The sequence below is a fragment of the Platalea leucorodia genome (assembly GCF_965183815.1).
Source record: "Platalea leucorodia genome assembly, chromosome: 5".
NCBI lineage: Eukaryota > Metazoa > Chordata > Aves > Pelecaniformes > Threskiornithidae > Platalea > Platalea leucorodia.
In genome coordinates, this window is record NC_138827.1 from 1831706 (window position 1) to 1855265 (window position 23560).

Here is a 23560-nt window from a genome sequence, read left to right on the forward strand (position 1 = left end):
CGCCTGCAGAAATCTGCTCGATGCTGGATGCCCCACGGACCTGGCACAGGGTGGGCTGCAGCCAGGTCTGCAGCTGGGAGCCACCAGCTTTGCTTCCCTTCCCATTACAGCTCCAGCACATTCCCACCAGTATCAAAGCCCCTTGGCCATCTCCATCTTCACCGCGGGCTTTGAGCCCGGTTAGCTCAAAGGCAGTCCAGCCGCGGTGCCAACGAGCGCTGCGATCCCCCTTCCCGGCACGAGATGACCCCCCCTTACCTGGCGTCGTCATCGCGGGCTACCAGAAGGCGCATGTGGCTGGTGGCTGACGCTGTCCTCAGGATGTCCACAGCCCTGCGAGACAAGGACCGCAACACGTCAACGCTGGCTTGCAGCGATGCTCCACCAAGCTCACCCGACCGCGTGTCGAAGTTCAAGGCAAACTGGGCAGAGACCCATGGCCTGGGCAAACCCCGTCAGCAGCCAAGGGGCTTTTTTCTGGCTGGACGCCGGAGGAGCACCTCCATTCCCTGGCCTGGCAGCAGGGCCAGGGGCAGCCAAATCGCAGCCTGATTTTCCCACTTCCGCACTAAATTGGAAGCCCCCGATAACAAAGCAGACCCAGAAGATGTACGTGGCGGTGAGCGGATACCTCCCAGCACATCTCCTCCCTTGGGAAGTTTCCGTCTCGGGGACTTTCTGGTTCCCGTGCGCGTCAGGGCAGCGCGCTGGGGGCCAGAGGCAGCCCCCCTGCAGCTGCAGAGATGTCCTCGGGGACCTCCTTCATCAAACCCAGCCGCTCGGGAGGGTTGGGAGCGGGAGAAGCTCCTCGTGCCGCTTCCCCAGCACCCACCCCGCCTAAGCACGCCATGCAGAGGCGCAAGGCAGCAGCGAGCAGGCTGGCACCACGTTTAATGGAAGAGGGGTGCCCCAAAAGTGCGGTACTCTTCTGGGTCAGCTAATTATTTTCTTGGCGGGGAGGCGAGGGGCTGGACTGCAGCTCCGGAGGGATCCCCCGCGCAGAGCAGCGCTCTTGGGCGCAGGCACGGGCTAATCTGCGCTGGGAGCTGCGGGGCTTGCTGGGAAGCCGCAGCAGATGGAGTGGGGGTGCCGGGAGCTGTTAAAAACCCGGTATTTGGGGGAAATGTCTGAATATCTCACAAATACGGTTTGGATTCACTGATCTATTTTTATATAGAAACTTTTTGTTTGGTAATTCCCAAATTGGCTCTCAGGAGCAACGCTGGCTGTCAGAGCACAGAGAAAGCGATGCCCTGCTGTCCTCCGTGCAACTTGCAACCCAATCCACTTCACAGAATTATACAAAAGCAACAGGAATGCAAAATTTCCATTTGGATATGGTACCTCTCGCTTGTAACCCCAATTAAGGAATCTCCGTTGACCTCCAGGATCTGGTCTCCCGGCTGCAGGCGCCCTAGAAAAGAAAACTAATGGATAGAAACTGCAGAAAATACAGCTTGAAGGGACTGGGAGAGGTTGGGCAGTTCCTCCCTTTGCCCAGAGACAGGATGAAATATGCATAGGTCATTCCTGAGATGCTCATCCAACCAGTTTTTCAACATGTCCATAGATGAAGTTTCTGCAACCTCCCCGAACAACCTGTGCCAACGTCGCGGCGCTTCCTCTGCTGTAGGAAATTACGAAAGTAAATACCAAAAAATGCAATAAAGCTTTTACTTAATTCAGTCTGAGGTCAGTTAGAAAACCACGAGTGGCACCTCCACCTGTTCTGGGTTTATTTTTCCTTATTAGATGGAAAAATGATGTTGTAACATTTGGGGAAAAAAAAAAAACCAAAACAACCCTTTCTGGCTGAAATTATGAAAGGTGAACTCTGCGGAGGCCTGCCGAAGACCTCCTTATCTGAAGACGCTCAGAATGAAATCAGTGGCCCAGAGCAGAGCTGAATTTGCCAAAGGATCTCAGGTCATTTGGGGCTACAGGCAGCGGCACGGGGGAAAGGACAGGCAGCAAAGTTCTTTGCGTGGCAGAGAGGGATCTTGCTTTAAAGCGACACGAAGCAATCGTACACATGCTGAGAAGCCAAGACAAGGCTGCTGTCGGATCTTACAGCGATTGCCACGCCAAATAAATACCCCCACTGCTGGAAAATCTGGGAGGAAGCACCTGAAATGTCTAAAAAGGCAACGTATGAAATAAATACATTGGATTTTGGCCTTTCTCAGACTTTGCGGTACTCCGTACCACGTTTAACTCACCATCTGCATAAGCAACACCCCCTGGAAGGATCCTCTTGACATAAACTCCATATTCTTCTCCAGTGAGTTCCTTGATGCCACCGATTACCTTAATACCTGGAGGAAAAGAAGTGCCCATGACCCAAAGGCAGAAGAATCGCAGTTTCCACGGGCCGTCTCGGAGGGACGCAGCCTCCAGCCCAGCTCCCAGGCACCCCGGCACTGCCTGACACCCCTTTTAAAAATCATTTGTGGAAAGCCCCGTGTGTCCCCTGCACTACAGAAGCAGCAGCAGAAGCAACGGGATGCAGCCGCCAGCACAACACAAAGGCTCAAGGCATCTGATAGCAGCTGCTCGGAGCAACGGCTATGGAGACAAAGCTTCCCAGAAGGGCATAGGCGAGGAGCGACCGCCTTCCCCAACCCCAAGTTCATAGAACCACGGACCGCTTTGGGCTGGCAGGGCCCTTCCCAGCCCATCCCGTCCATCCCCCTGCCAGGGGCAGGGACAGCTTCACCCAGATCAGGGGGCTCAGAGCCCCGGCCAGCCTGGCCTTGAAGGTTGCCAGGGATGGGGCATCTCCCACCGCTCTGGGCAACCCCTGCCAGTGCCTCACCACCCTCAGCGTAAACAATTTCTTCCTTCTATCCAGTCTGCATCTCCCCTCCTTCACTTTCAAACCCTCCCCCCGTGTCCTGTCGCTACAGGCCCTGCTAAAAAGCCTGTCCCCCCCTTTCTTGTCGGCCCCCTTTAAGCACGGCAAGGCCGCAGTGAGGTCTCCCCGCAGCCCCCTCCTCCCCAGGCTGAACCCCCCCAGCTCTCAGCCTGCCCTCACAGCAGAGCTGGGCCACCCTCGGAGCATTGCGGTGGCCTCCCCTGGCCCCGCTCCAACAGGTCCAAGTTCATCACTAATGGGAAAGGATCCGATTCTGCTGCGGATGCCTCAGCCCGTGCTCGTGTCTCTGATAAGACTTGATGTAGGACACATTACTGGGGACAAGCGTTTCCCCCAGGAGACCCCCTTCGAGGTGCACCATCTGGACGAGCCCCAGCTTCAACACAGTGGTGAGAACATCCCCTGCCTGCCAGGCTCCCGCAGCGTCTCCACCGCAGCCTTGGAAGCTGCCGCCGACTGCAGAGCTGCACAGCAGCAGCCCCAAGAGCTGCCACGTTTTACCGGTGTTTGGACCCGGGAGGAGCAGCCCAGAGGCAGGAGCCAGGGTGCAGAGATGACCCTGAAACCCCCCGTTGCGGCAGCGTGGCTTGGGTGGCCTGGAGCACCTTGGCAAAGGGCTCGTGCTCTGCACGGCCACCTCTCCAGCCACGGGACCTGTCCCTGCTGGCATGCGTAAGCTGGCTGGCAGGAAAAGGCCCAAGAGACTTATTTGTCCAGGGCTTATTAAGTCCTGCTTCAAAGATGCAGGCTGTGGACAGCAGGATTAAAAAGCTTGGCTTTAATTAACAAATCTCCCCCGAGAGCCGCTGGTCAGGCATTTTGCCGCTCTGGCAGGAGGGCACGCTGAGGACAGGCGGCACCGCGAGAGGGGCGCTGCCCGCGTGAAGCCAGCTTCGTCCTCTGCTGCTGCCCTGGGCCGATGAGCTGCTCCGAGCCTTGCTGGGGTCCGGGGATGCACGAAGTGACCGTGTGCGAGAAACGCCTCCCTCCAGCGGAGCAGAGCACGGCTTCTTCCCCAAAACGCGAGGCCCCTTTTTGAAACGAGCAGGAGGGAAGAGGAGTGGACCGTGGATTGGGATTACGCGGGACAACGGCACTGTTTCCATCCCTAGTTCCCTTCCCTTCGTAACCCAAGCTCTGCTCTAAGGACCCTCGTGGTTTTCAGCTACCTCTAGGGAAAGACCTTGTCTCTCAAGTCACCTTATATTAAAATTGTGATTAAAACCAGATTTATCACAATATTTCTTTCCCATATGCACCAATTGCTCCTTCTCCCACGCACAAAACCCCAGCCCCATCCAAGTGCTGGAGTTTATTCCCTGGGCTTGATGCATTAAACCATACATCCCCCGCGTGTCCGGGAGGAGCTGTTTTACCGGTGGCAGCGGGAACTCATGGCAAAACACCTCAGGAAAAGGCACCAATGTTGTTCTCCATTGCATTTTTTTAAGAAATTCACTGAAATTTGAAATATTGCCCAAGAGAGGTATCTCTGAGCGGTGCGAGCATCACCGAGGCATGAGGGCAGGTCAGCCACCTGTGGACCAAAGCGGGGAAGAGATGCTGCAGCCCCAAAGCCCGTTGACAGAAGGTAAAACCTGCTCATCACCGACGATGCTCAGCTGGAAAGCTTCTCAGCTCCCGACCGGGCTGGGGGGCTTTGCCACCAGTGGCAGAGAGATGCTGGGGAGCAGGCTTGCACGTGGGATGGGTTTGGGGAACCCCTGGCATGGGGGGTCCTGCAGAGGCAAAGCCCCATCGGTTCCCCTGGATGGGGAGGACACTGGAAGTCCCGCTTAAGCCAAGGTGATGACTCAAGAAGTCGTCGTACGTCTTTCTTCACACCAGAACATGAAGTAATTAGGAATGATGAAAGGCCTTGGACAACTCATGTAAAGATCTGCATCTCAGCAGAGGCGCAGCTGGAGCAGCAGCCAGCAGCCCAACGGGACCTGCTGGTGACAGGCTCCTCTGCCAAGGTATCAAATCAATAATGACTCATTTCCCTTTTATGTCCACAAATCAATTGTAATAATGGCTTAATATAGCTGAAGTATCTACAAATCCTCCTTTATCCCCAACGATGTCAGGAGAAAATCCGATCTTGTTATTAAAATCGGTGATTACTGACAGTGTTGCTCCCAGACACACTCAAACTTTGACGAGGGGGAGGAGAAACCCCTGATTTTTAACTCCCCTGTTGGCAAACCAGCTGGGTGCTGCCAGGCTCGGCCCGCGCTGCCCTCCCACCCATCGCCTTGCCGTGGAGGCACTGCGGGTGCTGGTCCTGCCCCCCGGGAGAGGCACTGGGGAGCCCCACCGGGGCGAGGAGGAGGAGGAGGAGGAGGAAGGGCTCACCCCTGCCAGGGCTCGGACCGAGCCATGGAACAGCGCGGGACTGATTGCAACAAACCCGAATCATCAAAGATTGTGGTGGTAGCATTCCTAGGAGTCTTTGTATTTTATAAACACTTATTTCAAATTTATATTTGGGACCCAGTGTAGGTAAATAACGGCTCTTTAATTATCACAGCATCAAAGTCCCGGTATAATGCTTATTAAGTCATACTTAGGGCCAGATAATCTAGCCTATTTTGGATCGCTCTCTTTAATCTTTCCTTTCTGGCAAAGGTCCTGGAGTCAATGCCCACATCCCCAGTATTTTCTCTTTTGCAGAATAAATGTTTATGGGGAAACCCCAGGTGGGCGTACAGGTTGGACCGACCAGGACTGTGTCTTCTTGAGATTCTTAGCGATCCTATAAATTTCTTCCAGACCCTCGAGCTTCTCCGGCACATCTAATCCCGCTCCCACTAATGCCAGTGTCGCAGTTCTCAACTTCTCAGGCTATAATCTCACCTGCTCCCAGCTCCCTATACCAGGGGTCAAGGGGTGTCCTGGCTAATCCGGTTGTTTAGCCCAACTGTAATCATCTCCGGCACATCCCGACCCCACCGGCCACTGTGCCGCGCTCCCGGCGGTCCGCCCGGAGAGAGGCTGCCCGCTTTGCACCTAAGCTAGCAATGTTCAATTACATTTCCCTTAATCCCTCTGTTGATCTTGCAGCCCCGGCCAGCTTTTTCTGTCTGGAGGAAGGGACAGATTGGAGGTGAATCACTCACTGCCCTGTCCTAAGAAGATGAAGGTCAAGATAATGGGATCTCAGTGTTTCTGAGAAATGCTTCTTAATCAGCACTTCCCTTTGATGGCTATTCTTTAATTCAAAGTTCAGGTTTTAGGAGCTGCCAGGTAACCCCTTTGAACTTCTGCTGAGGTTCACATGTGGGTTTCCACCTAAAGCCACAGAGCAACAGACCCGGGGCCAAACGCTGACCTGCCACGCCGGCACTGAGCGGGCTGATGCTGCCCTAAGGAAACCCTGCTAGAATAACACCCGCATCTGAACATAAACTCACGGAGGCACCTATTTTTCCCCAGAAAAACATATTCTGAGCAGCTACACCTATGGCAAACACAGGGCTCCTGCCAGCACCACTTGGTCCTCAGCAGGGGGGGGTGATTTCTGGAGGACGACCGCTTGTCTCGAGTGTTTCAAGCCTCACAAAAGAGGATGAAGAAAGCCGGTGATGGCATTAGAAAATCCACGTCATTCCTGCAGCACATCGCAAGACCCCGTAGAGGGTCTGCAAGACCCTGCAAAGACCCTCTGGCCGCAGACTGGGGGAAAGGAGGAGTACTGGGACCCGGCAAAGTGGCTCGCAGCGGGCTGTAACGTCTGTGCGCCTCTTCCAGAGGTCAGCACCAGCCCGGTCAGGCTTTTCTGGGTCTCCTCCTTTAATGAGCTAATCTAACCCAACAGCTAAAATCCCATCAACTCAACCAAATCCACCCCTGGAGATTAAAATATCATATTCACCGAGCAAAGACGTGTCTCTGAGCTCCTGTGAACATCATGAACCAGGGGAAGAGTCAGCAGAGCTTTTCCTCCATGGCAGAAAGCCCCGTTACCCAAGAGCTGGAAACAGCCAATAATGAATCTATAATTAATTTCAGGTCTCAGGAATCCTGATCTTGTTTCCCTGGTGAGTTTGACTTCTCAGGAGGGGTCCCCAAATGGTCGCCCAGGGGCCTCACCCCGGGGCCCGCAGCTGCTCCGCGGGATGATGGGCTGCACTCACAATTAAAAATTATGGAGGAGGCTGCGTGGTGGACCCCGAGAAATCCTGATGCAGGATTGCAGTTTCTTTATAAAGTCCATGAAAGAGCACCAGTATTTATGCTGCTGGATACACAGCGGGCAGCTGAGATGCTATACCGCATCCTTTAGGGCTGAGTTTCATCCACCTGTGGCTATTTCTCACGTTCTGATGGATATGACCGTCTCTTTTCCCTTCTCTTCCATGCTTTGATGTTCAGAGCACCATGGAAGGACGTCTGACTCGCTGGGTGCTCATACCCTTACCCGTGGGCCAAACTTTCCAAAAACAACTCATACAGCCCGGTGCCCAGGCGCACTCCAACGCCCTGCGCTGCCCGTCGGGGTGGCATCCCGGGGGGCCCTGCCTGCAGCGGGGCAGGGGCAGGCAGCCGGGAAGTGCTTGGGATTTTTTATTTTAATTTTAAATTTTAATTTAATTAATTCAGCAGAAAATTCTGAAAAGCTGTTTTCCCCACTGTCCTGCTGAGGGGAGGGGCTCTGGCCCCAGGCTCCTGCACAGCTCTCAGCACTGCGGCTGCTCACCATCAGCAGGGAATTAGGCGGGATTTTGACCTGATTTTAACCTCCCAGCTGCAAAAGGTGCTCTCGGATGCTCGACACGGACAGGCACAAGAACCAGTATTTCTGTGAGATATCAGACTCCGCATAGGGAGGCACATCACGACATGGGTGCTGGGGACCGGGGAGGTGCTCGAGCTGCCCCAGCCCACCCCGATGTCCCTCGCCGAGGTTCGGTACTCACCCAGCCCATTTGCACAGTCGTAGAAATCAAAGCAGTGCACGGTTCGATCCATCCCGTATGGTCCCATGAGCGTCCTGGGAGAGAGGAGAGAAGCATCTTTCTTTCATGGGCTAAAATAAAGAGATGCACAGGCGCCCAGCCAACACGGGCACGAGCGCATCCTTCCCACCAGCCCGGACGTTGCCCGCGGACCGATGCAGACGCGCAGGTTGAGGGACACAACCCCGCGTATTAAGCCCACACTGGTGAAAAGCAACCCCCTCCCACCTCCCCCAAAGTATATACAGATAAATGAGAGAATATGTGCAGGGCTAGACATCATCCTCCCCACCCAGCAAATCTGATGGACCTGTCTGTGATTCATTACCCCAGATTAACGGGGCTGGACAGCTGTCCAGCTCCCGGGAAATGAGATCAGAGCTCGGACCAATGTTCCGGGAATAAACCAGTTCCACAAATACAGCCAGCCTGTAATGAATACAGCCGGGCACGATCCGCTCCTGAGGTTTTGTAACGCAGGCAGTCTCCATCCTTCTGGCAGGGGTCTGGAAGATCTGCCGAGCTGCTTCAAGTCCCTGCCTCGCCAGGTCAAGGGTGGGAGCTTCTCATCACAAGCCAAAGTGGGTGTAAGAGCATCCTACACCTGAGTTTCCCCTGTGCCAAGTAATTCTCCCAACCGCCCCGCGGTCTTCCCCACAACACCCGCTGGCAAGGTGGGCGTCCCAAATAAATGACACCGAAAGCTCCACTCTGCCCTCGCTGGGGACCCCGGACTCCAAACCTGGGACCACCAGCACTTCTCCTCCTTGGGTGGCCCGTGGCGGTCGCCCCAGGGAGGATGGGTGGACACGAGGGTGGGTGGACCTTGATGTGACAAACCCAGAGCCAGGCGTGCCAGGTGGGAAAACAGGGGCGAGGGGCTCCCAAAACACTCTCCACTTCCCAGGATTTAAGTCGCAAGAGAAAAGAAGTTTCTGAATCAATATCGGATCCCAAATCTGGATACAGCTGAGGAGGGACAACACCGTGGGGCGCAACGGGCTCCTCCGAGTCCAGCGGGACACAGGAGAGGAATAAACCTCAGGGATTTCTCTTTGCAGGCATCCGAAATACCTCTCAAAATATCAAGTATCTGCAAAGCCAGTAAGGCCCACCACTAAGATTCGGACTGGAAGCTTTTTCTCCTCATTAGAAATGCCCCCCCTTGGTATTGTTGCAATGTTTCACGTATTCAAGAGACTGGACAAACAACTGGCCACATCTGGCTGTCAGAAAACGGAGCCTGAAGGCGTCCCAGGAAGCCAAAGCCGTCCTGGGCCCAGACTGGTTCAATTTACCACCCAGGATTTTCAGAGTATTTTGAGTAAATCGCCGAGGAAACTCCACCATGAGTAAACAGAAATAGCTCAAACCGGGCTGAAATGCGACATAAGGACGGAGGTTTCGGTAAAGCAGATGCCTACTTGATACGATCAACTTTTATCCCCGATTTGATGCACAAACGGCGGAGCAGAAGCGCGCTTCACTAATGCTAGAGACGCAAGAAACCCAACAACAGGCGCGAGTGATGATGTCCTCAGCTCCTTCTGCTACGCGTGAGCCATCCCTGCCACCGAACCCTGGTCCTGGCAAAGCCACAGCAGATGACCCTTGGCTAGAGGTGGCCACCGGGACCCCCAGGGCCGCCCTGTGCCCCCTCCCCGATTCCTGCCCTGGCTGTAGGGGGGATTACCTGCTGATGATGATGGCTCCCTTGTAAAGGACAGAGACGGCGGGCATCTTGCTGGCGGCGGCAGCCCAGCCCTGCCGGGCGCCAGCCACTCTGATTTGGCAGGAATCCGTTAAAGCGATGAAAAAAAAAAAAAAAAAAGGGGGAGGTCGGAGGGGGTCACGTGGTCTCCCCATATGCATGTTAATTCCACCCAACATTAACACAGATCCGCTAAAAACATCTCCAACTTTAGATTAAAGCTTATGCAAGCCAAAGCCAACACGGCCCATCGCAAGCGCCTTCCCGAAGGAGCGGGGAGGGAGCTCCGCCAGCCCCCCGGCAGGGCGGGCGCACCCAGCATCAACCCAACGGGGTAATTATTTGGATGCATCCTATTGCGCGTCTTTGGGAACAGCCCCTCCAGGGATGAAGGGCAGCGTTCGGTGCAGGACGTGTGCTCACCATCCCTAAAGGCTTAAAATCCATAGTAAAGCTTTGGAAGTAATAACAGACTGTATCACTTAGGGGTTTAGGGTTGGTTGGGTTTTTTTTGTCTTTTAGCATCTTTTCCAGCCCACAGCGTTTCCTTCTTAATACAAAGCAAGTTCAGCTGTTCCACTATCTGTTGGGAGGTCAGAAGTATGATTTGCCTTTAAACAGCCTCTTCCACCCCCGTCTCACCGCACATCACCCAGCCCGAGAAGCAGCGTGACCCTCATTTTGTGGGATGTGGGGATGGAGGCACGAAACAAGATTATCCAAGGTTGGCCAGTGAGCAGGGACGGAGCTGGAACAAGCCACCTCAGGGCTCGGCAGGAGCAGGGCTGTGATCTTGGTGGGCAGGGTGTGAAATGAAGAGGAATTCCCGGGAAACATGGTCCCCTGGAGCTGCGGGAAGCGGGAGGAGACAGCTCCTGCATCCCTGGCAGCTCTGGGGGACAGCTAAGGTCACGGGTAGGCTCCTGGCCCTGACTCCATCAACGGTGTCTTTCTCCTGCTCTTCCCGCAGGAGGCTCCGGGCCGGACCCCATCAGTGGGGCCAGACCTCATTAGCTGAGCGTCAGCGTACGTCAGCCCGGCTCAGCTGGGGATCAGACACGGACGTGCTCGCTGGGGACTGCAAACTCGCTGCCAAATATTTCCTTGGACCTGGTGCTGTTGGATAGTACTTTTCCCATGCACGAACAACGAATTTCATTAGCAAGAGCTTCCCCAATGGCCGTGTGAAGCCTTGCTGGGCAAGTTTGAGATGTTTTAAAATAATGACAATATGTGAAAAGTTTTCCTGCATTTTAATTGCCTTTTTTAAAGTGACTTCCATTTGGGGACATTCAGATGAAATATTAAAATCCCAAGTAGACTAGACCTTTAGGTGGCCAAAACTCTCCTAAAAAATGAATTCATTTAGCTGCAAGATCAAAATTTGGATAAATAATGCCAACTAGACATCAAATATAGATGCATCTGGCGATACCTTACGCGCGCCCCACCAAAGCAAGGCATGCCCAGTGCCTGGTCCACGTCTGCACAAAGGCTTTGGCCAAACCAGACTAAGCACAAGGGGTTGTACATGAGGCCGTTTCCCAGCCTCCTGGGCAGCTGCAGCCTTCCCTGCACCAGCAGCCTCACAAAGCTACTCATCCTCACAGCAACCCGACGGCGGGGAGATGCTCTTTCCCCTGCCATCCCACGGACGACGTCCAGCGCACGGAGAGCCGAACATCCTGCTCCATTAAGGCAGGAGGGTCCAAGCGCCCGGTGACCCCCAGCTCTGGTACTAAGCGACTCGGTTAAGGCTAGCCAGGGAGTTTTGCGGCAGAGCAGGCCCACGAATTCACCTTCCCCGGGGTGCGGTAACCCTCCTTCCGTGCCTGTTCTCCTGCGGTGGAGAGCTGGTCCACGCCAGGACGCAGCTCCTCGAGGGGCAGGAGCACCCCGGCACCATGCCCACCTCGCGGTGGCCTTTTTCAGCAGCTCCCCTGTAAATGGATGCCCGAGCAGCCTCCTGCCAGTTACACTAACGATCATATTTCAAGTCCTCTAATAATCGTCCCGGTCACAGTTAAGAGACAATTTCCATCCCACCACCAAAATTCAATGTACAGCCTTCTGAGGTCCTTTGAGACTCTGCTAATAATTCACAGAATCACCCCTCTGAGTCATGGGCCAGAACCTTGGCGGGAATAAATCAGCGCTGCTGAAGGGAAGGGATAGCACAAGTGCTGGAGGCAACATCAACAGGGCAAGGTGACCTCTCCGACCAGCTTCAGAGGGGCTGCAGGAGAGCTCGCTGGAGCCAGGCCAGCCTGACCCAAACCATGCAGGCAAACGGGAGAATTTCCCTGCCTGGCAATTCAGTAATTCATCCGCCCTGCTTTCCACATCTCAGGGAACAATTTCCACACCCAGCGTTAAGAGGACATGTGTTTGTTTAGGGCTTGGGTGCTCAGCACCTTCAAAACCAAATCCCTCAGCAGTCCAACCATGGTCCCACCAACCATGGTCCCACCAACTGCTGCCAGCTGCACCTGGAGCCACGCTCGCCCTTCCCATGGGCCGATGCTTCATACCGGCTGGGTGGGATGTTGCAATAAACCACACGTTTGTCTGCGAGGTGGTGAAGTAAATGAAAATCGATCCAAAGAAGCCCTCAGGGAAGAGGAAGAGGGCTCAGCTTCCAAGCTTATCTCCAAACCCTCAGATCCTTGACTCCATCCTCCAAAACACAGAGTGACTCTGGCAAAAGCATCAGACGCTGATGCTCCTCCTGCCGATTAACAGCTGTCTTATTTAGAAAAAGTTTCAGCAAAATAGCTTCAAAAGTATTTTAGTGTTTTAAAACTCAGGCTCACATTCAAGAAGGATTTAAGCGCCACATATAACCTGCCCGAGCGTCCCAGTCCTGCTAGGTGTAACCGGGGTTGAAGGCAAACATCCCACTGGCAAAGGGGATACGCCATACGCTCAAGCTCTTTACCGAGCTAGGACCTATTTGAGCAACTCAGAGTAAATCCAGCTGGAAAGCTCAGGCTTCTTACCCCAGGGAACCGCCGACGAGACTTTACATTTTCAAACAAATGGGTGAATAAAAGGAGCACAAATTAAGTACAAACTCTCACCGCAGGGCTGGACAGCCTGTAAACGCGTGCTTAACTTGCACGTCCACCTTTTCGTTGACTGCTAGAAAAATGAATTTGAAAATTCATTGAACTAATTGAAAAAAAAAAGTTGGTTTTTATTCTATGTAAAAAGTTATTTTTGCTTGAAAAAGTATTTTTAATATAAAAAGTTGAGTGAAATTACATCAGTCAGCTTTACGTAACACTAGCGTGTATCAGCAGGGGTGGGTGAAGCTATGAGTGAAATCACTCCTATGGTCTTAGAGCAGGACCATAAGGTAAAAAAATGCCGACAGCACAAGTCAGGCGCTTTTCCAATGCATTTTTCCAAGAGATCACGACGGGGAAAGTGAGGGCAAGAGAAACTGGGAGCACTGGGGAGAGGCACGGAAAGGGAGTGGGTTACGTACCAGCGACTGCGTACAGCGGCTGAGCTGCTGCTTGCTGCCGAGGAGCCAGGAGGCAAAGCGGGCTGTCACTGGGCTGGCTGTGCCCTATGCACCGTCCCGCCTCCTCCTCCTCCAGGGCATCGCACCTTCTCCAAACCATCCAACTTTGGCCACTGCCAAGAGGAAGCAGGTGGAGAAGATGGTGGCAATATATTTGTCTGGGTTTCAGGAAGAAAAGCGGGGAAGAGGATGGCTGCAACAAGCACAACCAAGAGTAAAGCTATTTTTTCTCATCATTCAGGTCTCCCCTTGCCCTTCCTACCCAGACTACAAGCAAACAGCGCTAGGAAGATCTCGCCCGCAATAGGTGGAGGTCGCGGGTTTAACGTCATTGGGAGCGTTGGCACCACACGGTCAACACGGGGGCAGAGAGACGTGCAGCAGAAAATGCAAAATTGCATGGGAAGACATCGCTCAAGGCTCGTTGCTTGTGAGACACACTTTCATTTGAAACTGCAAGGTTCAATGACTGCTCTCCCCAGCCAAACAGTTCTTTGCAGCCTGCCCACCCAGGTAGGGTCATCTCCGGGTCATGTTAAGGCCATACAAGCAAAGAAAAGAGCCATCGGTCTCCTCAATTATTCCAGCCCCAACATTGAGGCTAAAACCCAGGAACCAATCTTTTCATGCAACTTAGCCTTTAGCACTGACTGATGGCAAAGAGATCTAGAAGGCTTGTGCAGCCCAAGCCACAGCCCACGGAGATCCTTCGGCAGGTGGAAAAGCCACCTTGTCTGAAACTAGAGCTAAAGAAACATCTCCATTACATCAAAGGAGATGTCTGTCTGCTGGTGGGACAGCCAAGAAGACAACTCCACCGCTTCCCCAGTTGAAGAGGACCTGCATATATCGCTGTGCTGGGCTGTTTGCCCCAGGACGCACAGGACCTCTGGACTTTCAGGCTTTGAAGTGACCAGCTCCTGGACTTTCAGGGTGTTAGTTTTCAATCCCTTCGTGAAGGTCTGCAGACTCCATAGGAAGGATGCCCTCTCCTGCTTCTCCCCCCCCTGAGTTTTCCTGGCAGCACATTTTAAATTTGGAATTTCTCCTAAATACCAGTTACACAATCCTTCCTGCCTCCAGCCAAGCAACGTGCTGCCTCGAGAGTTCCTCCTCTTCACTGCCCAGGGCAGGAGATTTCAGCCTTCTTGCTTTAGAAAACACCATTATGACGAGAGATATAAAGTAATGGTTTGGGTAAGGATGCAAAAAAATTGATGAGAGTTTCTTTTCTATCCAACAGAAAATCATGAGCAGATGCAATTGTCTGCTATGTTATTACCCACCTCTCCTCCACGCGTTGGTCAAAGGACCTTCTGGGCAAGCAGCCTTTAGCCTGTCTATGGACAAAAGGCTCTTCTACATTTCTTCCTTGGTCTGACGTGACCAACACGAGCACCAGAGTAGGTGAGTGGTGGCCACCGAATCGCAATTGCAGCTGGAGGAGCCGCACGTGGTTGTCCCCACAAACCAGGGCTGGCTCCTCGTGGGCAGACACTCACTATGGTCAGTGCCAGCTGCAGGATAGGGAATTATGAGATTTATGATGAAAAATAGCTACAGAAAGAGACAAGACCCAACCACAGGGACAGGCGTGTTGGTGAGCATGAGAAGAGAAGCAAAGAGGTGCATCCCTGGCGGAAACACAGGGCAAAAAGAGAAAGTCAAGGGAAAGGGCCGGATACAAGGACATGGTGCTCTCAGCCCTGCCAGCGAGCCGGGAGGGGTTTGCCCCACACCAGCCGTGCAGTCGGGGCAGCCAGGCTCAGCCGCCCTCGGTGCGGGGAGCAGCCGAGCCAGGACACGACCATGATCCCATGGGGATGCCCAGCCCGGCCAGGTCCCGCAGCAAGCATCCCTCACCGAATCAGGTGATTCAGCCAGGACCAAATCACCCCTGGCAGCTCCAGGCAGGATCCTGAGCTGGGCAAAGCAGCAGCACAAGGATGCCAGAGCTGGGGACGGGCGGGTTGTGCCGACAGCAGCACCACCGAGCCCGCAGGGAGCCTCTGCGCACAGCTTGGCAGAGGAACAGGGGCCGAGCAGGTTTGCTGGGTGGGAATTAGAGGTGGAAAGATGTCCTGCAGCAGCAGTGAGGTCTGTGTGAGGGCTTTCAGCTCTGGAAAGCAGCAGCAAGAAGTTTTGAGGTGGGAGGGTGCAGCGCTCAGCGTGGCACCGAGTTATGGTCTCTGCCCATCTCCCGCTGACGCCAGGAGCCGCGGTGGGAGCAAAGGGCTGCCCGGGCGGCATCAAGCACTTGCTTAATAACGACCCAACATTTGTTTCATGACAAAACAAAATTAGCGTAGGCTCAAGAGGCATTTGCATCCGATTAGAAAACAGAAAATGCAATTGTGTTGCTTACAGGATCAGCTACAAAGCGTTGATAATAAATCAAACAAAATAAATCAGCTACTGCGGAGCTGGGAAGCAACTGCACACTGTCCACAGTCGCGGCGCAGCCCACATCGTTTTCATAAATATTACCCGTGGAGCTGCTTCAAATGAGCTCATAACATCAGGGACGGTCACAGGCAAGTCTGAACAGAAGAGGGAACAAACAAAACCACGCTGCCAAAATTACTGGCGGAGAAAGCAGGCGGGTACTACGGGGAGCACCCAGGGACCGGCAGCTCCTGCACCCACCACGGTGCCCTCTGCGCCAGCCCCGGGCGTCAGCAGCTCCTTGGCCGCCCACCCACAGGCAGAGGGGTGGTAGCGGATGAAGGGGTGCTGCCAGCCCCAGGGGGGTGACACCGCTCTCCGGAGCCTGGGGTCCTGCCTCTTCCTGGTGACACCACTCATGGAGAAAGCTCGTCCCCACAAGCCCCACTGCCAGTGGTCACACGTTGATGTCTCCACACCCTACGGCACCTTCCTCCTCCCGATGGCCGTGCAGAGCTCGGTGCTCCCTCATCCCCTTCCTTGGGGGCAAAGAAGGGGATCCCAAGGGACAGGAGTTGTTGCCCAGGAGCAGCTCCTGCTTCCCACCACCGCCTGCATGGTTCTGCACCCATCCCCTCCTCCCCAAGGCGGATGGCCAGCACTGGTTGCTGTCACACACCTCATCTCTGGAGTGTCCCTTCCTTGCAAAGGAGCCGTAGCACCCCTACCCCATCCTAACACCCCTCCTCGCTGACCCAGCTCCACTCCCTGCAGCCAAGCACAGGTCTCCTCCGGCCACAGAGACGCTCCCGGGGAGCATTTCATCTCCCTGCTCTTTGTGTTGGTGGGTCACCATTCACACCTGCCTGAACCACAGCCTGCTTGTTAGTCTAAAGAGGGAGAGGTGAGGAGGTTTTAAAGCTGAGATGGTTTTCCAATGGTTACTCCCTCCATCTGTTGAAGGAAGATATCACCACCCTGGGCTGGATGCATCTCCTCACCATTTGGGGAAGAAGACGCCTTCTCCCATGGCATCTTCCCCATGAACCAGGACGACCAGGCCACCAAGACCACGGTCAGGTGGAGATGCCCTCTCTCACCGCTAGCCAGGCTTTTCTGTTCTTCAGCCCCTTTTATCACCCTCCTCTAAACTTCATGCCCTTTCCCAATGCCCTTCTCAGCCAGTGGATTTCTTCAGCAGGAGGGGATGATCCCAATCAACCTTTGCTGTCTAAAAGTCAGGTCTCTGCTGCCCATCACCTACACCCTGGTGGGGACGGGGGCTTCCAGGAGGGAGCTGATCCCACCTGAAAGATTTGCATCAAGTCAACTGAGGTGGAGCATTTTCTGGAGGTGCTTCTTGCCCAGTGAGAAGCAGCTCAGCCCGCGGGCGCGTGCCTGGCAGAGCTGGCGAGGCAGAGCTGGCCTCGGAGACCGCTGGGGCTTGGAGAGGGGTTCCGAGTGTTTTCCCACGGACAGACCCCTCCGTCAACATGCAGCTCTTCCCATGCTGCTCTCAAAAGCTCTGCTTGAGGAAAAGGCAGAAGGGCCTCTTTGATTAGCCTGTCCTACAGTAATTAGGAAGAGAGGCTGTTTCAGGTGGAAGCAAGGTCAGGCCTGGTCTGCCAGAGGTTTTTGGGAAAGGTGTTTATACCGAGCCCCGCACCCAGACGAGATAAGCATCCTCCAACATCTGGGCCAGCCCAGACCTCCCAGGTGCCCACTTCAGATGGGGATTAACACAATTTGAATACAATCACAGGGGAAAGCTCAAACAAGCTTCGCCCCAGCAGGCAAAGTGGCATATCACACGCAGGGAAGCCTTCCTCCTTCTCCTCCTCCTCCTCCCATGAGGTGGGCTCTGCTCAGGGACTCACGCTGCAGCCCCTGTTTGGGCATCAGCTCCTGTGAAGGGTTAACAGGATTATAAACCTGCCTGCCTTTCTAAATCCCCTGGGCTGTGGGATTGGACTGGTTATAAACTTATTAACGGGGGACGGTCACTGATGGGGGCCGCGGACCCTGCTCTGCTGGCCAGGCCACCGGTCTGTCCTCAGGGTTGGGCTCTCCAGGTTCTCAGGGGAGCAGCAAATCCATTAATTTCCCCAAATAGGGAAAATGCAAGAATGATGGCAGGGGACTCACCCATAAGAAAGAAGAGGGAAAGAAGGAGGGGAGGGAAATGTCTGGGTACAGAAAGACAGGAAAATGAGATAGTTTGGGAAAGATTTCAGAATGTGCCACGAAGCTGGGAACACGGCAGAGGCTGGCACAGAGGCTTGGGAAGAGCTTTGACCCGTCCTTGAGCTGCGAACATCCCCGTGCTCAAACCCAGACCCTGGCACAAGCCGTAATCACGGCAGCAATTATAATGCAAAGAGGACTGGGGGAAGCGCTGGGCTGGTCCTGCACCCTGGCCATGCCCAGTGAGGAGCCGGCAGCGGCTCCTGCCGGCTCCAGCGGCTCCTGGAGACCTGCCCGGCATCGATGGGCACCTTCAGGGCTGTTTTATTTCCCACTGGGCCTGGCAAAGCTCCCGCACAAAAGCCGCCATTACAAAACCTCCTTAGGGCCTCCAGCAGCTGCTCTCCGGAGGAGCGAAGCCGTACGGGAGAGCCCTGCCACCAGCATCACCACCGCGAGAAACCAGTGCTCAGAGACGAGCTGTCGGTCCAGCAACGCACCCCATCAATCGCCACCCCGTGCCCCGATGATGCCAGGCAAAGTCCCGCTGGCAGCTCATGTTTATGTATTAAATTCCTATTTCAAACTCTAAAATTAATCTTTTAATCAGCGGCAGAGCGGGGCTATACTTATCGGAGTGCTGGGGAGGCGTTATCTCCCCGCCATCTGCTCACCGCCCTCCGCCGCGTCCCGGCGGAGCCGCCAGACAGCCAAACGCCGGCCGGCACAGCTGGCACCCGTCGCATGCGGGGGCTGCTCCCCCGGCACAAAACCGGCCGCCCCTTCGCCGGGGCTCTTCGTTCCCACAAAGCGCATCCCAGCGGGCAAAGCTGGGGGAGGTTTCCACCCAAAACCCCAACATATGAGCAGATTTCTGATGTAGAAAATGGGTTTTGAGCATTTTTTGCCTTGCAAGTGCAGAGGAGCAGGGCTTAGCGGCTCCATGGAGCCCGGGGGACCCCGGTGAGGCTGCTGATGCTGCTGGGCAGGGGTGCAGCACTGCCTGGACTTCCCCAGCCCTGGCGTGCAGACCGTGGCCCCATTACATCAACACCCATGGGTGGCACCGACATGGCAGTGCTCCCCAAAACGCACCCCACGAGGTCCAGCCTGCCCTGCACTACCTCCTCCTGACCGCTGACAGGTTCTGCCTTTTCTGCACCCAAAAGCAGCAGGGAGGCATCGGCAGAGCACCCCAAACCAAACTCTCGGGTGAAGGTAGCGGTCGCCCCAGGGTGCTGCCCTCACCAGCCTGCCTGCACCCTCATGGGGTGCTGCCCCCCCCCCAGCCCCCCAGCCCTCGCTCCAATGACCTACTTCAGCAGATGGATCGTGCCCCAGCAGCGTCCATAGTCCCCGGTGACTGCAGGGTGCTCCGAGCTCTTGGTCCCCAGAGGGGATGCCCAGGCTCAGCCAGCCCAAGAAAGTCTCTGCCAAAGCTCAGGGTGGCCCCAAGAGCCCGCCGGGGCCCCTGCTGGCTCTGGATCCGGCCCACTGACCCCCAGTTAATCGGCTAAAGCTGCACGCTCTGAACCCTGGCCCCGGCCACCGCCGTGCTCCCGCCGGCTCTCTCTGCCCTACATAGACATCTGCAGCCGCCCAGCGCCCGCCTTCACCTCCCGTCCCCTCCGCCGTGCCCGACGCCTTCCCCGCACCCACATGGGGGTCCCCGCTCCGCACTCACCTGCCCCCCGGGCACCGGGGCCACCGGAGGCTGGTGTTGCCAGATGGGAGAGCCCAGCACTGGGGCTGCAACAGGAGCAAGGGCACCCATAGCTGCTTGCAGAGGCTGTGGGTGCTTCTCCAGCTGCTGCCTGCAAAATAAATGCCCTTCCCCACCCCTGGCCGATACCGGCCTCACCTGCGTGCTGCCCCTCCCAGGGGAGCTGGGATGCTGTGGGACCCCTGGGAGTCCCTGCCCACCAGAGAGGGGCCACCAAAATGAGTTAAATTAAACCCCACAAAAAGCTGCAGGGTCACTGAACACCGCTTCCCTCCGTGGGCTAACGCCGCTCCCGAAGACGGGGTCCGAGATGCCGAGCGATGCCCTGTTCCCGGCGTGGCAGCATCCTGCCCTGCTTACCAGTAAATGAGAGAAAGCCCATCGAAGTGCTCCAGGTCCCGGCCAGGGGGCTGGAGGTAGGACATCATCCGGGGCCACCCGTCCCCACCGAGCCCTTAGGGCTGCCGCGGCCGGCTCCCGCTGCCCGGGGCCATGGGCTCAGAGCACCGGCGGCCGGCACGGCTCCCCGGCATGGCTCCCCGGCACAGCCAGCCACATCTAATCCCAGACGGGCGAGCATGTGATCGCCCCTCTCCTGGCTCCCCCCCGGCTAAACCCCGCCGATGTCTCCGGTTCTGCGGCGCTGGCCAGGCACGGAGCGGCTGTGCCGCTGCCTGGGGATGCTGTGGTATGGCTAATTCCAGCCGGCAGGTCCGAGCCCCCTGGGGTCAGAGCCGCTCGGGGCCTGGCATGGTGAGTGCCTCCGCCACGGGACCCCCGCAGCACCCGGCAAAGGTGTCCCATCACCGGTGTGCGGCCGTCAGCCGGGGGCTCTCCCTACCAGGCACGGCCCCTGGTTCAATAAACAGCATTTCTTTTAGCAGGGTGACCCCTTCACCCCCTACCAGTGAGGTCCCCCCCTTGCCTGGCACTCGCAGTGGCTGTTAATGATGGTTCTAATAATTAATGATGGTTATAATCACTGGTTAACCTGGGACAACAAAATATTTAAAGCCAATTGCAGGCGTCACTGACCTGCACTAAGCCCGGGCTGCGGCGACACACACTGCTCCCCTCCTCCCCAGCCGCTGCCAACAGGCTTCAGCATTTCTAATTATTTATATAATTTGGGGCACAATTCTTGCATGTTTTTTTTTCCCCCCGTTTCAGGTCATCTGGTCATACTGGAGCATCTCAACGGTCCCTCGGACTCTTAGGAAAACCCTGGGAGCGAGCGCCGGCAGGCAGATGGAAACTGTTTGAAGCAGGGGGGCTCATCCGTGTAAATTATCCTGGAGCAGCGAGGGCACAGCTCGCCCCGTGGTGCTTCCCTGTATCCAGCTGTGGGTGGGATGGACAGACAGCGGGATGGACAGACAGCGGGATGGGCAGACAGCAGGACGGGCAGACAGGTCCCAGATTCAGGGTGATGGAAAAGCCACAAATGAGCATCAGCCTGCTGCATGATGCGTATTTTATTTCTCCCTTGCCTCATCGGGCATGATCCCACGGGACCAGCCCGGGGCGGCTGGGTGCCTGGGGACTGGGTGAGTCCCAGGGATTATGAAATGCATCCGTCTATCCCCATCCCGCACAGCCCGGGAAAGCCGCCAGCCCCCCCAGGGGCCAGGTCCTGTGCCCACCGCTCCCCCCTGCTCCACGTAACGCTGGGACACCTGGGGACTAACACCAAACGGTAGGGATGGTGGCAATCCACCTGTCTGGCCACCCGCGCCAAGGCGTCCCGCGGGCACTGGGCACGGCGGGTCTCTGGGGACTCAGTGGTGGCCGGTGGCATCTCCAGCCAGGGCATGAGTGCCCGTGGGAGAGAAGCTGGGAGACCTCGGTCCTCGGGGTCAGTGCGGCCGCCCCAGCCCGTGCCACCCACGCTGTGACAAAGAGGAGGGAGGAGGCCGGCGGGCGGACCCGGGACAGGCGGGTGCAGGGCCCCGCGGCACCCAGCAGCCGCCCGGGAGGATGCGCCCGTGCCCGGGGTGACAGCCCGCAGGCACTGCTCGTCAGGCGTTACCGAAGCTGCCTGGGAGAAGGGGGTGAATTAAGGCCGATCTCGGTCAGCATCCTTTCCGAGTGACTGTGCAGGATCTGCCGGTGCCAAAATCCTTTTCACCTGCTGCCACCGAGCCCGGTGACAGCTCCCCTGAGGAGGCACAGTCCTCCGGCCGGGACAGCTGCCACCTCCAGGGCTTCGTCCCTACGCAGCTTTAGGGGTGCAGCTCTGCTTTACCGCCCGCCCTGAGCCAGCCCTCTGCAGCACACCCCTGGCCAGGACCCTTCTCCGTAGGGACCCCCCACGGTGCATTTGGGGTGCACGACCTCCCCCAGCCCGGTGAACCCTCCTGCCGAGGGGTGCCGGTACCCCACGCCGGTGCGGGGAGAGCCACCTGCTCTTAGGGCTGTCGCAACCCGGTGCCAGGCAGTGCTGGGTGTGAGCTCCGGGACCGGTTTCTGCTGCTGGGAGAGGACGGGCAGCAGGGTTTGCCGAAACCACTGGGAGCGGGCGGGCGCAGGGGTGCCGGGGTGCAGCAGCTGGCTCGGGGCTGGGCCGGCCTCTCCTGGTCTCACCAGTTGGGATTGTCAAAGGCGGTGTCACCCCGCTCCGGGGCAGGACAGCGCCCAGGGACCGTGGGGATGGCAAGGCCACCCTGATCCTGTCCTGGTGCCAGCGGTCCAGCTCCGCCGAGGCGCCTGGTGCCCTGGAGCATCATTTCCACCTCCCTCCCTGCAGCTGCCGGGAGCCCGCAGGGACACCCCACGGATGCGTCCCCCCCTTGCCCACAGCTCTGGGGGGTCACAGCATCCCCCGAGCCGGGCTCGTGGCGTGAATCCCAGAGACGTGCCGGGGAGGGGCGCGCTGCCTTGCCCTTTCTTCCGAGAGCGTTTCCGTGCTGGCGGAAGCGGAGCATTATCTCCCTCGCCCATCAGAGGCAGCTGCCCATGGGTGCGCTCCATCTGCATACTTATACAGATGCAAACATTACACCCCGGAAATTCCCAGCCTTTACATCACGGGCCAAAGGCTGCTGCGGAGGCTTGACCTTTTTCTCCCTCTCGATGGGTCCTGGGGAGCCTGCGCCGGGGCGGGCCCTGCCTTGGGACATCCCGGCCAGGATCTCGGCCACGGGTGATGCTCCCCTGCGGGCAGCGGGAGCCCCTTCAGCAGCGGGACCACCGCGGTGGTATGGGGCTGCGGAGCAGCATGGGTCCCCTCCGAGCTCCCACGAGGCCGGGGCTGCAGCATCGCGCCGCACAGGAGGCAGAGGGGACACCCGGGTGTCCCCCCTGGGGAGCTGGGACCCCCCTCCCCTCTCCATCCCTTCGTGAGACACAGTAAGGACCAAGAGCAGCTGCTGCCACATCGGATGCAGCAAGCGCATCACGATCCTAAAATCCTGATGCCACCAGCCCCATCACACAGTGCTCAGCACCTTTCTGAAAGCCGTGGCTGGGGGACACAGGATAGGGACACACTGGGGGGGCCCCCTCTGTCCGTCCCCCCCCCCCGTTTGCTGCAGATGCCCCCAATCCCTCCTTGATGCCCTCCGTGGGTGCCACCACTTGGTGCCTCCAGCCGGGCACGGGTGGCACCAGCACCCCAAAGCCACCACACCAGAGTACTCAGCTGCACCGCCAGTGACAACGCGGCTCCTCTGCTCCGTACCGCACCGGGAGAATGAGGAAGAGCCGAAATTTAATTTATTCCATGCTGCATTTTCATGCCAAATGAGTCAGAGCACCAGCCTCACTCAGCCTTTGTTTTGCTTGGCTGCTAGTGCTGGCTTTTGCTTGCTGTTTGTTCAGTACTTAACTCCCTTGATGGCACTTGGGCTCAAACCAGCAAGTGCAGCAGAAAAAAACCACTTCCCTGCTGGGCCAGGAGCTCTCCCAGCCTTCAGCTCTACTTGGGAGCAATGCACTTATTTTATTTATTTCTCCGAGCTTGATGAAGCCCTGAGCTTGGTCCTTCGAGCCACCGCATCCCGCAAGACCCCATTTAAAGCTATCGGGGCTCACAGGGGCTGCGGGACGGGGCCGGAGCACCTGGAGCAGCCAGGCTGGCTGCTAATTTCAGAGCAAAACCAGCCTTAAAAGGAGCTGAGGGATGTTTCGCCCGGTGCAGGACCAGTTAGGAACGAGCACGGCTGCATTCCTGTGCACGTGGGAGCCGGCGAGA

The 23560-nt window shown here is 56.6% G+C and overlaps 1 protein-coding gene across 1 annotated transcript in view; it reads right to left on the reverse strand.

Annotated features, from left to right (window-relative positions):
* LOC309590782 (syntaxin-binding protein 4-like) overlaps positions 1-19796 on the reverse strand; it is a gene marked incomplete at its 5' end in the record, with an annotated part of 47004 nt that extends 27208 nt beyond the window's left edge. The window contains 5 exons of the mRNA XM_082312237.1: positions 259-333; positions 1345-1414; positions 2220-2315; positions 7798-7871; positions 19729-19796. Coding sequence (XP_082168363.1) covers positions 259-333; positions 1345-1414; positions 2220-2315; positions 7798-7871; positions 19729-19796 — 383 coding nt within the window. The remainder of the gene's footprint in view (positions 1-258; positions 334-1344; positions 1415-2219; positions 2316-7797; positions 7872-19728) is intronic.
* Positions 19797-23560: the final 3764 nt, after the last annotated feature.